The sequence below is a fragment of the Malania oleifera genome, chromosome 9 (genome assembly GCF_029873635.1).
Source record: "Malania oleifera isolate guangnan ecotype guangnan chromosome 9, ASM2987363v1, whole genome shotgun sequence".
Classification (NCBI taxonomy): Eukaryota; Viridiplantae; Streptophyta; class Magnoliopsida; order Santalales; family Ximeniaceae; genus Malania; species Malania oleifera.
Genome location: NC_080425.1, coordinates 82,231,880 through 82,245,784, shown reverse-complemented (window position 1 = coordinate 82,245,784; position 13,905 = coordinate 82,231,880). Strand labels below are relative to the sequence as shown.

General features: G+C 37.8%; 1 protein-coding gene across 1 annotated transcript; it reads right to left on the bottom strand.

Moving 5' to 3' along the window:
- Window positions 1–6,261: 6,261 nt before the first annotated feature.
- Window positions 6,262–8,495, bottom strand: LOC131164038 (inorganic pyrophosphatase 2-like). Its single transcript, XM_058120957.1, has 4 exons — window positions 7,795–8,495; window positions 7,561–7,682; window positions 7,257–7,458; window positions 6,262–6,979 (listed from the first exon to the last, which is right to left on the bottom strand). The coding sequence occupies exons 1-4, from the start codon at window positions 7,930–7,932 to the stop codon at window positions 6,593–6,595; spliced, it is 849 nt and encodes a 282-aa protein (XP_057976940.1). The 5' UTR covers window positions 7,933–8,495; the 3' UTR covers window positions 6,262–6,592.
- Window positions 8,496–13,905: the final 5,410 nt, after the last annotated feature.

Here is a 13,905-nt window from a genome sequence, read left to right as displayed (position 1 = left end):
TGCGCATTTGTAGTACAAATTTTCTTTACGTGAAAGCACCCTTATACTGTACCTTTTGATTGTATATCTGAGAGATTCCAGGCGTGACCTGAGAGGGTGGTAATCCAGCCCAGTAAGGATTGGTGTAAAGGTTGAGGTTTGCCCTGTGTTAATTTGACCTGGTTTGTATAAGTGTCACTCCACCCGTTTAAGTGAGCAAGTTAATGTGATAATCCTTGTGCTGGTTAGCCAAGGCGGGGACGTAGGCAGTTGGCCGAACCTCGATAACATATCTGTGTGTTACCCTATTCATTACTGCTTTCTGGTGCATGTGTAATTGATTAAATTGCTTTAATTAACTTCTGATATTACTTGCACTAGATTGACTATAGGGTTGTGAACATATTGTTGTTAGGAGGAACACCTACGGGATAGAAATTTAAAAATAGCAATTCACCCCCCCTCTTGGGATCACGGTAAAGCTAACAAGTATGATCTGAGAAGTTATGAAGGTGTACAATACATTATGATTCTTATAAATGCATGATAAAATGATTATTTTTAGAATGACATATTTATGTATGATATCGGCGCAAGGCCGTAATTATGATATGATCGGCGTGAGGCCGTAATTATGATATGTTTGGCACGAGGCCGTAATTATGATATGTTCTGCACGAGGCCGTAATTATGATATGTTCGGCACGAGGCCATAATTATGATATATTTGGCACGAGACCGTAATTATGATATGTTCGGCACGAGGCCGTAATTATGATATGTTCGGCACGAGGCCGTAATTATGATATGATCGGCGTGAGGCCGTAATTATGACATGTTTGGCACGAGGCCGTAATTATGATATGTTCTGCACGAGGCCGTAATTATGGTATGTTCGGCACGAGGCCATAATTATGATATGTTTGGCACGAGACCGTAATTATGATATGTTCGGCACGAGGCCGTAATTATGATATGTTCGGCACGAGGCCGTAATTATGAAAAATGCTATATAATCATGTACTATATGTTATCGAACCCAGATGTTAGTTTAGTTCAGTTCAGGAGCTCGGTAGTGTAGCTATATAGATCAGATATCTATGTTCAGATTAGTACTAAACATCCCACGAAGGGGTGGGAGATGGATAGTCGATGTGGCTTTCAGAAGAGTGTGGATGTCCACCTGATAGTTCGGACAAGGGTGTGGCGAGCTCATCGTACTTACAAACATATTTGATTCGGCAGTGGTCGGCCATCCATTGTAGGGTCCCGCCTTTGGGCTGCACAACCCGTCATGGGGGGTAATACATGACATTAACTAGCTATTCATCCTGGGTATGTTTTCAATATTATCAGTATAACATATGTTTTATGTATGATACAACTTACTATAAAATATGGAAGCATGTGATTATTCAGTATGATATAATGAACGTTTACGAAAATATGAAATGTACTGTATATGTATAAATGTATTAAATATTCATGTTGTCACACAACTGTATTTAGTTTATTTTCCCTTACTGAGAAGTGTCTCACCCCCAACATTAATTAATTTTTCAGGAAACCCTGAGTGACCGGCGGGTTGTGGTCGCCGTTGAGTCAGCAATATTATCCCGTTAGAAGGGTAAGATTTTGTACTAGGATCAGGAGTATTTTGTACTTGATCCTAAAGTTATTTTGATATTTTGAAGGATGTATATAAATACTGTATAATGATGTTGTAGTAAACTCTGGTATTATGCTTGATGGATGGATGATTTCAATTTTATGATTGCTGCTGCTTAGGTTTCTACTGTGATTGACAGGTGTCCCCGTTACCCATGGGTTCGGGTTGACTTTTCATTCATTATACTACATTTTATGTTAAGAAAATGAGGGTCATTACAACAGTTTCACCGAGTCCGATTTCAAAAATAAACGATATAAATTCTCTTACCTTTCCCCAAATAGCAAATCCTGAACTCTAAGGCCCCTAAACAGCGAACCGAGTTTCAAAACCTACAACCAACAGTACAGAAAATACTCACAAGACTGTTCTCTACTAAACTACCTGATCAGAATTGAAAACCGAGCCTTACCTCAATTTTAAGCTGAAACTCGAAAATCTCCGAAACTGGAATCCGATCTGTAGAACTTGTAGAGAATCCTTCCACGATCCTCGTGGTAACTTCAGATTTACAATTCTCACGATGAACGGCGAAGAAATCTAGAGAGATGAAGAGTAGGGAGAGTTCTAGAAAAAGAGAGAGATAGGATTTAGTTTTCATAGTTAATAAGTAAAGAGAATTGATATTTATAGCCCTTTGACTCTGGCATCCTCGTCGACGAATTGGTGTCCTTGTCGACGAGGTCATATAGACAGCTCGTCGACGAGACGATGGATTCGTCGACGAATCCTGATATCACCCATTTCCCAAAATCTCTCAGCTTCTCCTCGTCGACAAGCCTCTGAACTTTGTCGACGAGACTTACATGAACTTCGTCGACAAACTCTAGCTTCGTTAATGAATCCTGCTAAATTCCCAATTTGCCCCTCTCTTATTTATTTAAACCCATTTATCGCAGTTCGGGTTCTTACAATTTTTATTTTATGTTATGTTTTCTAACACTCCGGGCCCACGTGGCGGGTCAAGGTGTTACATACACTATTCTAATAATATTATATATATATATATATATATCTTTATTCCTATTTAATTTTTTTTTTCATTATAATACTATTCAGTTTATTTGTTTAATTATTATTATTATTATTATTTATTAATTAATCTATTTTATTAATTTATTTAATTAATCAATTAACAAATTAATTAATTAATAATAATAATATTGATATTATTATTATTATGATTATTTTCTACACTTCCATGCATATTATTTTTGGGGTCGTCACACCACCAACTCCCAAGTTTGATTCTTATGCAACGATTCCATTTCCTCAATCATAGCATCCATCCACATACTTTTCTGCTGGTCGTGCACTGCATCTTGTAAAGTAGTTGGATTATTACAATTAGTAATGAAAGCATAAGATACTAACTCTTCAAACCCATACCTTAGCGATGCTCTAATAGTATGTTTAGATCTACGTATAAGAATATTGTCAACATACTGGTTTCTTGAGTTAGAACCCCTTGCAACCAAAGGATCAAGATCATTATCATTGACTTGAGTTTCTAACTCCACCTACACAACATGTTCGTCTCTGCTCCAATTTTCTGGCTCCTGTTTTTCTTCATCAAATTCTTAAGTACACTTCACCATAACATTCTCATCAAAAACTACGTCCCTACTAATCACCACTTTATTTACCATTGGATCACATAACTTGAACCCCTTTACACCCTTTTGATATCCCAAAAATATGGAACATCTAGACTTTGCGTCAAGTTTTGATCTATCCTCACTAGACACGCGGACATAGGCTAGACAACCGAATAAATTCAATTCGGAATAGTCTACTACATTTCCCATCCATACCTCTTCTGCTACTTTCCCCTCTAGTGATACCCTTGGTGATTGGTTTACTAAGAAACGGGCCATACTAACTGCCTCAGTCCAGAAGTTCTTCGATAGCCCTACATTAAGCCCGAGACATTGAACTCTTTCAGCTAGAGTTTCGTTCATCCTTTAGCCACACCATTTTGCTGAGGTGTCTGACAAACAATGAAATTTCTTTTAATGCCTTACTGCTCATAAAACTCTATGAACCTAAAATCAGCATACTTGGTCCCATTGTCTGACTAGAGGCATTTGATTCTCCTCCTAATTTGGTTTTCCATTTAAACTTTCCACAACTTAAACTTAGCAAGCATATCAGACTTGTGCTACATGAAGTATACCTAGACTTTCCGTGAGTAGTCATCAACAAAACTCACAAAGTAAACATGTCCTCCTCTTGATGCTACTCTTATAGGCCCCCAAACATAAGAATATATATAATCAAGAATACCTTCCGCCTTGTGAATAGCTGATTTAAATTGTGCCCTATTTTGTTTCTCAAGAACACAAAACTTGCAAAAATTCAGCTTGCATGTTTTCATACCTTTTAAGAGTTTCCTCTTGTGAGTTCTTTCATACCATATTCACTCATATGCTCAAGTTGCATATGCCAAAAAACAGTTTCATCAAATTCAAAATCTACGGCTGCAGTTTCACCTACAACTGTAGTTCCCTACAGTGTATAAATATTTTCATCTAAATTTTTCCTTTTCATCACTGTCTGATTACCTTTGCACACCTTCATAATCCCACTTTTGGACTTGTAATTGAATCCATTACAATCCAAAGTACCGAGTCAAATGAGATTCTTCCATAGATCCGCTGTGTCTTGCGTTACTCAAGGTTCTTACAGCATCAATAAACACTTCCTATGCTAATGATTTTGCAAGAGACATCATTGCCTATAAGAACCGAACCTGAATTTATCAACATGTAAGTACTGAACCACTCCTTATTTGGAGTCATATGGTAAGAGCATGCTGAGTTTAGGATCCATGAGTCCGTGCGGCGATCCGACCCCGACGAAACTAAAAGTGTATTACCATCATTACAAACTAAATTTTCTTCTTAAGCTACATTTGCCGATTTTGAAGTCCCTTCATGCTTTTCAGCATTTCCTTTCTTCGAATCCGGACACTCTAGTTTAATGTGCCCATTTTTACCCCACTTATAACACCGGATATCCTTTTTCTTCTGGGATTGAGTTCAGGATTTTTAACTCAATCCATTTCTGAATTTTCCTCTCCCACAATCATGGTTACCTTTCACCACAAGTCTTTCTCCATGTGAATTTTCATTGCAGACTTTCATCCCTTGATGAAACCCCAAGAATGCATCTGTCACCTCTTCTAAATTTAGGGTCTCTTTCCCCCATGCATGTAAGAGTGGTTACCAAATTCTTATACGTGTGAGTCGCTGGCAAGGAATTTAGTAACATCGACGTCTCATCATCCTCTTCGAACTTCACATCAACCCACATTAAATCACTTATGATTTGATTAAATGTGTTGATGTGTTGGTTCAAGTTTGAACCATCCACAATATTAAGCCAATAAAGACGCTGCTTCAAAAAAAGTTTATTAGTAAGGGATTTGGACATGTACCGACTTTCAAGCTTTTGTCAAACAGCTACATGAGAGTCTTCCTCTATGACGTGATAAAACACTTCATCAGTCAAACACAATTGTATTGTGGAAACAACCTTTGCCTCTAATTCTTTCTAATTAGCCTCATCCATACCTTTCGGTTGAACACCATACGAGACCTTCACCATCTCTTGTTGCACAAGAAAATCTTTCACTTTCCTTTTCCACAAACCAAAGTTTCCGGTTCCATCAAATTTAACAACATCAAATTTTGTAGATGAAGTGCCCGCTGCCATAACAACACCGCTCTGATACCAATTGTTGTGAATGAACTCGGATTTACACAAAGGAAATTAAACGCAACAACCAATGAAGAAAAAATATGGAGCACACACACGCGGTATATCTAAAAGTAAGAACAACGATGCAAATAATTACGTCGTTCGGCAATACTTACATTCACGGAAGCAGTCGACAAAGTTTTTCTATTTAAGTGTCAAAAGGACACAATACAATACTTCTTACAATGATCTTCTTCTTACTTGGAATATATCTAGAATGATATATTTATAAACACTTCAGAGGTTTCCCTCCAAACACGCAACCACATTAACTTTCGTATTCAAAATTTGAAATCAGCCTCACTACCCCAAGGCAAACCGTCGACGGTTTTAGACAGAATATAAATACTGCCCTGTTGCATTGTTGCAACTTGATTTCTTTCATGTTTTCCTTTAGAATGTAAGTCACAATTCACAACAAATAATGATGGAAAGAATCACCTTGAGAGAATCATTCTTGAATATCTATCGAGATCTCTGAAGTTTTTTCAGTGTAGAGTATGTTGTTTGTAAGCTCCCGACTTAGAGAATTAAATATCTAGGAAAGCGCCATATCATTACAGTACTGTCATAAAGAGTATTTTGGATCGTTTTCATCTATGGTGGCAATTGTTTCTTTGACGAATCCCAGTTTGTTTTTAGCACTAAGACTCACTAGCATAGACTTCTTCCACATAGCATAATTGGTTCCATTAAGACTTTTGGAACAAGAATCATGTCAAGATGTTAAGAAGGATGGACAAAAAAAGGATCTGCAGAATCAATTGCAGATGTAGGCATAGTGTGAACAGAGTAGGCAGAATTAATTTACCGAGACAACAAGATCATTGCTCTAATATCATGATAAAAAGAAGTGTTCAAAAAAACAAATGTATCTTCCCATTAATATTTTTACAATTAAAATATAAGTTTAGAATAGTAAACTAAGATCCTAACAAATCACCTAAATATATATATAGGAAATTAATCCCCTTTAATTGAAGGGGTTACAAATTACCTAAATATATATAAGAAACTAATATGAAGGGATTACAAATCACCTAAATATCTTTCAATTTCTAAAATAAGCTGATGTCATTCTTAACCAAGCAAGACCCAAAAACCCTAAAAAATGAAAATCAGAAAGTTTTTTTTTTCCTCCTGTTTGTGGCATTTGCAAGCAGTGGATCAATCCTTGGGCTATCAATGAGGAATAGGGAGAACACGAGGTATGGCTTCGTGGGCAGGGATTGAATTCGCCTCGAACTTCCAATCTGCAGGAATCAACTGTGCTGATGAATTACTGCTACTGTTATTGCAGCTTTCTCCCATGGGAATTGTGCTCATAAGGTCCTGCAGAACTCGTTCCAGCTCTTCCCCGTTGCTCCACTCCCGGATCTCCGCCTTTATCACCATCGGATTTCTGCGAGTCAGATCCCAGAGAGGGAAGTTCTTCCTCGGCATCACGTAGTCCGCTTCACCCAGCTTCAAGCTCGGGCAGTAATCGCCGCTTCCGTCCCCAAGATATATCACCTTCTTCTTCTTCCCTTCCGCAGAGAATGAAGCTTGGATCCTCTCCATCACTATCCCCTGTGTTGTGTCGTGGGCAACCATTAATACAAATCATTGGTACTGATTATGTCATGATCTTTGATTTGATTAAATTTCTTGAAGGCATTATTATAATAATAAGATATTTTAGTGGGGTCAGAGAAAGTCGTGAAAATTGACTAGTTTTGGGAGGCGCCGTATGAACCTTCTTTGGTTTTTGGGATTTGGATTTTTCTTCATAATTACGTCTGATGCGTTCATTAAACATTGATCATCATGAACAACAACATTTTTGTGGTAATTTCTTAATAATTACCTTGCACATGTTCGGAGGGCAGAGGCTGCAGCCATGAGGAGAAGAGGTGAAGTCATGGTGAGGCGAGATCCTGAGCCTCCCTTCTTCATCAACAAAGCTGGGATTTGTGTTGATCTCTGAGAAACAATCCATCAGCCCGAGATGATTTAAGATCGTCTCGATGAAGAACACATTCGCATCGCTTACTATCTTCAAATCACACCTGATCGATGAAATGTCAAACAGATTGCCACTGTAATTAGCTAAACTCCTCAAACCCAAAAGAAGTAAATGTAGACAGAGAGAGAAATCTGACGGATCATACCCTAAAGCATGTGCAGCTTGAATGGCAGGCACTATTCGGGGATGGATGGGGACACCTTTAAGAACCTCCACAATGTCATCAATGGTTCTTCCCTGCGAATGGAGTTCCTTCATCATCCTATCCTGCAAAAACAAATTAAAACAGAGCATGACCATTAAAAACACAAATCAAAAGAAAAATGCTAATTAAAGCAAGCATTGAAAATCCAAAACCATCAAAGTAAAAACCAAATACCATGAGAGAGTTCCAAGGCATGGTGGGGAGGAGTTCATTGAAGAGCTCCGTCGCACCCAACTCGTCCACCACCCAGTTATCGCTGTCGCAGTCTATAATGGTCTTGTCGAAGTCGAAAACAGCCACAATTCCGGCCATTCTCCGACGAGAGAATCAGGATTTCCCAAATTCAAGCCTACCGGTAGTAGTACTAGTCGCAGTCGTCGTCGTTGCCACCGAAGTTCATGCCTTCAAATCAAGAAACAGTGGAAAGGTATTTATAGAGGAGAATGAGGGGTCTCCGGAAGGGAGAAGGAATCTGCGATTGTACTTTGCGAGATTCCTGGGTTTTGTTTGATAGATAAGATCGTCCATTCATCTTAATCCCATTCCCCCATTTTCAGTTTCAGAGTCTCACACTTTCAGTTTGTCTCTCCCTCCAGCATGGCTCCTTTGTCCATAGGGGATCCTGGCCGTTAATCGACGCCGATGGAAAATCGAACGGTGAAACGGGATAATTCAATTTTCCTGAATTCCAGGTCATATTGCTCGCGCCTCTTCTCTTTCCGTCCATTTTTTCCCGGCGAATTCTTCGGGATATTGGAATATTCCGGTAAGTTTAAATTTTCCGTTCAAGTAGGAGCTGCAAAGATTACCACGACTCCGGTTTCTTCTCCTTTGTGATTGAGGAGACACAGGTAATGTTGTAGAGGATAGATTTCGGTTTTTGAATTTTAATTTTGTATATATATATATTAAAAATTGTACATAATATTATATTATATTTGTTTTTTCAAATTGATAGAATTTTAAATTCAAAGTTTAAATTTGTAAGGATAATTTGGGTCCCAAACTAGTGGGTGCTTGAATTTTAATGCCTTTTTAATATAATCAATTATCTTTAAAATAACTATATAAAACAAAATAATAAGTTGAAATTATTTTAACACACTATCTCAAGTAACAATATATTATCTTAAAGAAAAAATCCTAACCCTCAAAACTTGAACTCTATTATTATCCATTACTTATTAATAGCTATAAAATATTGTATCAATATATAATTTTAAATTTTAAAAAAAAAATAACATTATTTCAATTCAGTAGTATAATATGACTTACAAGTAATCAACTAAAACTTGTGATTGACAATGGTTATTTGTTAAATACCTGAATCATAATAGAGTTTGAGTGAAAAGAAGATTATAGAATGGATAACAATTTAATATGCTTAAGTTTCATTAACTAGTTGCTAAATTACTACACAAGTGCAACAAGGTTCAAACAAGAAGGACGAAAGAGTATAATATAACATGTGCAACTATGACAAGACATATTACTGTTGTGTCGGACACGTACCCAACTTATGTCAAATACCAATATTATAGTTAATGCTATTGAATATATAAAATACTAAAGTAATGCAGAAACTAATAAGAAAAGACAGTAAAAATAAATAAATAAATAAGACAAGAATTTAACGAGGTTCGGTACACAATTACTTGGGCGCCGACAATCAATCCACTATTTCTTGACAAAGTACAACTTTGAGTTGTGTTTTACAAATGAAGAGTTGAACTCTTTATATAACTTCAACCTCAACTCCAAAAAAAAAATTATAAATGTTGATTGAAATATGATTTTGCGAAAATTATTACAGAATGGTTATTTGATTATTACGATTGACCAAAGGGTGCACCAACTTTCAAGTAATTATTGAATTAGTCAATATAATTGAAAGAATGGTAGTAAGATTGAGATGGATGCCCAAAGGTCACAAACCAATCGAACTTTAAAAAGGTTATCAATTATGCCTAGTTGGTTGAAAATCACCAGTAAATGTAAATGTTAGTATTAAGTTGATCTAAAGATTGAACACAATTTACTAATGGAAATATTTTACTCAAAGCATTATTGTTGTGATTATTTTTCAACTAGAAAATAATATTAAATCAACACTTCCTCAACTAGAAAATGCAAAGGAATACTTTAAGGCTGTGGATGATCGGTTCCGTTCAGCTGACAAGTCCCTTTCAGGGAGGTTAATGACTGAACTTACCCCAATAAATTTGATGGTAGCCAAGAAATGAACGAACATGTCCTTGATATGACTAATCTAGCTGGTAGACTTAAAGATCCATTAAAGGTAGCAGGTACATCTTATGGTAATGAGACTTGCAAGAAGGAATATAATGGACCAAAGTGTTATTTCTGTCATGGCTATGGGCATTTAAAGAAAAGCTGCTTGAAATGTAAAGTTTGGCTTGAAAAGAAAGATAAGCTTTTAGCTTATGTTTGTTTCGAATCTAACATAACACAAGTTCCTTCTTACACATGGTGGATTGACTCTGGTTATACTATTCATGTTTTAAATTCGATGCAGGGATACCTTACAATCTAGAATATAAAGGATAATGACCACTTTATAGTCTTGGGAAATGGAAATCATGTACCAGTTGTTGGTGTTGGAACCTTTCGGTTGTATTTAGAGTCATGCCATTGTTTAGACCTGTATAATACATTATATGTTCCAACTATTTTTAGGAACTTAATTTCCATGTCCAGACTAGATAATGATGGTTATGGTTTGTACTTTGAACATAAAGGTTTTCGTCTAATGAAAAGTGGCTTGTATGTTAGTTCTCTTATTTTATCTTAGGGGTTGTATAAATTTAATCTTAATAAAAAGTTTGATGAAACACTTCTCACCCTACATTATAATGTTGGAACTAAAGGTAGTAGAGTTAATGAAAATTCCTCTTTCTTGTGACATAAAATACTAGGTCATATATCCAAAGAAAGAATGGAAAGATTACTAAAAGATGAGATTTTATCAATTCTTGATTGTACAGATTTCGATGTATGTATTAATTGCATTAAAGGAAAGCAAACCAAACATATAAAGAAAGGAGTCACAAGAAGTGGGAGTCTTCTAGAGATTTTTCATACTGATATATGTGGACCTTTTGACTCACCATCTTTTGGTGGAGAAAAGTATTTTATTACCTTTATTGATGATTTTTCACGTTATGGTTATATCTATTTGTTGCATGAAAAGTCTCAAGTGATAGATGCCTTAAAAACATATATTGCTAAAGTTAAGCGAAAATTAGATAGAAAGGTGAAGATCATTCGATCTGATAGAGGTGGTGAGTATTATGCTAGGTATGATAGTGTTAGACAATGTCCAGGACTGTTGACTTTTTTATCAAATCCCTGTTTTGATTATGACAAACCACGGTATCTCATCTGTGAGCTTTGAGTATTTGAGCATGTTTATGTTTTAGCTAGCATAGATGATGATACAATGTGGAAGCCGTAAGAGCACCTAAACGAGCATATCCCTGTGTATTCCATGGAATTGCAAAGGAGCCGCGCATGAATATCGATGTATATTTCAAGTTGTATTATATTTTTATATTTATCATTTTGGGTCTGTAATCTTATATGATCTGTAATAATTAATGCATTGTATGCATGATAGGACTGATAAGCTCAAATGACCATAGGGATTCGAATGATCTTAGGGCACCCTTCGGTCGACCGACGCCAGATTTTTTGGGTTATCTCTCAAAAACCCTATACCGACGCCAAATTTGTTTCAATCTTCTCTTCGACGTTCCCAACCCTCTTATATTCCAAAACATAACTTTGTCAATCACAAGTTCAATTTTTGGGGCACTGCCTTAGCCCTCTTAGACTTTCTCACTTTCCCATCTTCTTTATTTCTTCCTTTCGATACACCCATTAGCACATTACCTAGATCAGAGCAATATTCTTTTTGAGTATCAATGCAAACCTCCATATCTCCCTCAAACACATCATAATTATCCTTACACACCACACCCTTCTCTTCCCCTCTCTCTCATCCACCTCCTCCACCAGAACCTCCTCCCCATCCTTATCATTTTCAACTTCTCCGCCCCCTCTCCCGGTTCATCAAAAACTCTAATTTCCTAGGCAGTCATAGAACAACCACCCAGTTCTACCTGCACCTCTAAATCCCCTACCTTATAATCTTGAAAACATGCGGCTTTCTCTCCACTATTCTTTTCTTCCAAGTTCACTTCATCCTCTTTATGTGTACCCGCATTACTAATCTTATTCACAACTTCTTTATTTTTCTCATTCACATTCAAAGGATCACTTACATCTTCATTCTTTTTCCCCTCCACCCTCTAATCCTGAATCCGCAAAATAGGACCTTCCTCTTCTACTATCACATTTTCTTTTCTACTTACTTCTTTCCAAACCATCTCATCTCCCTCCTTCTTCATACCTACCTTCCTTTTATCCTTAGGCTTTACTCCAAAACAGCATACCACATCAGTGTGACCTTGCCTACAACATTTATTACAATAGAAACCCCTCTTCTCGTATATTACCATTTGCCAACTCTGCTTTTGTCCTACCACCGACGGAAAACCCTCCACAAGATCCTTCTGCAAATCCACTTCAACACACAATATTGCACTAGTGGCTCGTGTCCTATGTAATGTGGTATTATCTGTACCCAAAAATCTACCAAATCTAGTGGCAAAAATCTGTAAACAGTCCAGTCTATATAAATATGAATGCAAACCTAGTAAGAAAATCCACTATGGTGCGATCGATGGCTCCTTGTTGACATCAAAATTCACGGATGAGTTAAATAGTCGAAATTGGCACGCTGCCACCCATCTTCCTTCTCGTGCCTATACATGAATGTAGTCCTTTTCATTTACCAAATGCAACAAAACATGATAGTTTTCAATAAAACTTATCATTGGAACTTCAGAAATACCCCAATATTGGGTAATATGCCTCCAAAGGACATCAATAAACGGTCTTCCAGAAAAAAAATTTAAGCACTAACGTAAACTTCAAATCCTCGACAGCCTTTTCCATCTTCACATCTAAGAAAACAAAACCTAATTCTATATTAATCAGTTCCGACTTCCTCAAAGGGATTTTTAATTTCGAAGATGGAATTGGCCTATTCAATGCTTCCGCAAACGATTTTCCTCCAGAGAAACCTTCCCCCTTTCTGACCATATCATCCCCCGAACCACTCCCCACAACCCATGAATCACCATCGGCACCTCCCCTCAACCCTATGGTAACAGCTACCGGAGGCGACGCGGCCATGGCTAGCGGCTACCTATTTTCCATATTGTTAAAAAACCAAACTTTTATGGAGAGAGTAAATGAACCTGAATTGCGTGGCGATTGAAAACTCCTTGGCGAGTGGTATCCCCCAAGATTCCAGGTGGTTCACTATAAAGAAGACATCGTTGGCTACGTCGTCGTCATCACCGTGAAACTATGTCGATGTTGCAGGTTCGCCATCACAGCTTTGTCGTCGTCGTTACCATCGTAGGTTTGCTATCGTAGCTTCGTCATCCCCGGCGCTAGTTCCCTAACCCTCCTTCTCGAAAGAAGAAACTCAAGAGCTTCCCGTCGGTTCATAGTAACGAAGACGTCATTGGGCTACGTCGTCGTCGCCATCGTAGGTTCGCTTATCTTTGTCGTCGCCATCACAGTCCCCTCTTCGTCTAATACCCTAACCCTCCTTTGCGAGAGCTTCCCGGTGGCAAGTAACAAAGATGCTTTTGAGAGAGCTTCTCAGCAGTTCATAGAGATGTCATTAGTTGCGCTACATCGTCTTCCCCATCACCATCGCAGATTTGTCGTCATTTTCGCTGTCACCATCACCGTCGCAGCTTTTTCGTAGTCGCTGTCATTGCAGGTCGTCGTCGCGGCTTTGTTGTCACCGACGCTGGTCAGAGAGGGGCTTCGGGTCAACCCTTCAACGAAGAATAGCCTGCTTCAACAGAGGAGATGCTTCCAGTCTCGTCACTGAGCAGGCCTGATATGTCCAGCGAACAAGACTGGGATGCTTCACGGCTGGGAGAGTGGTTCGACCAGGGTCGCCCTATATACCTTCTGTTGTTAGTAATTGTTGTATATAAGTTTCATTGGATGATTTACACTGTGATTAAATCTATTTTGCTACATGAGCTATGTCTATAGGGCATCGACACACACACACACACACACACACACACACACACTCTCTCTCTCTCTCTCTCTCTCTCTCTCTCTCTCTCTCTCTCTCTCTCTCTCTCCCTCTCTCTAGAAGCTTCTAGAAAT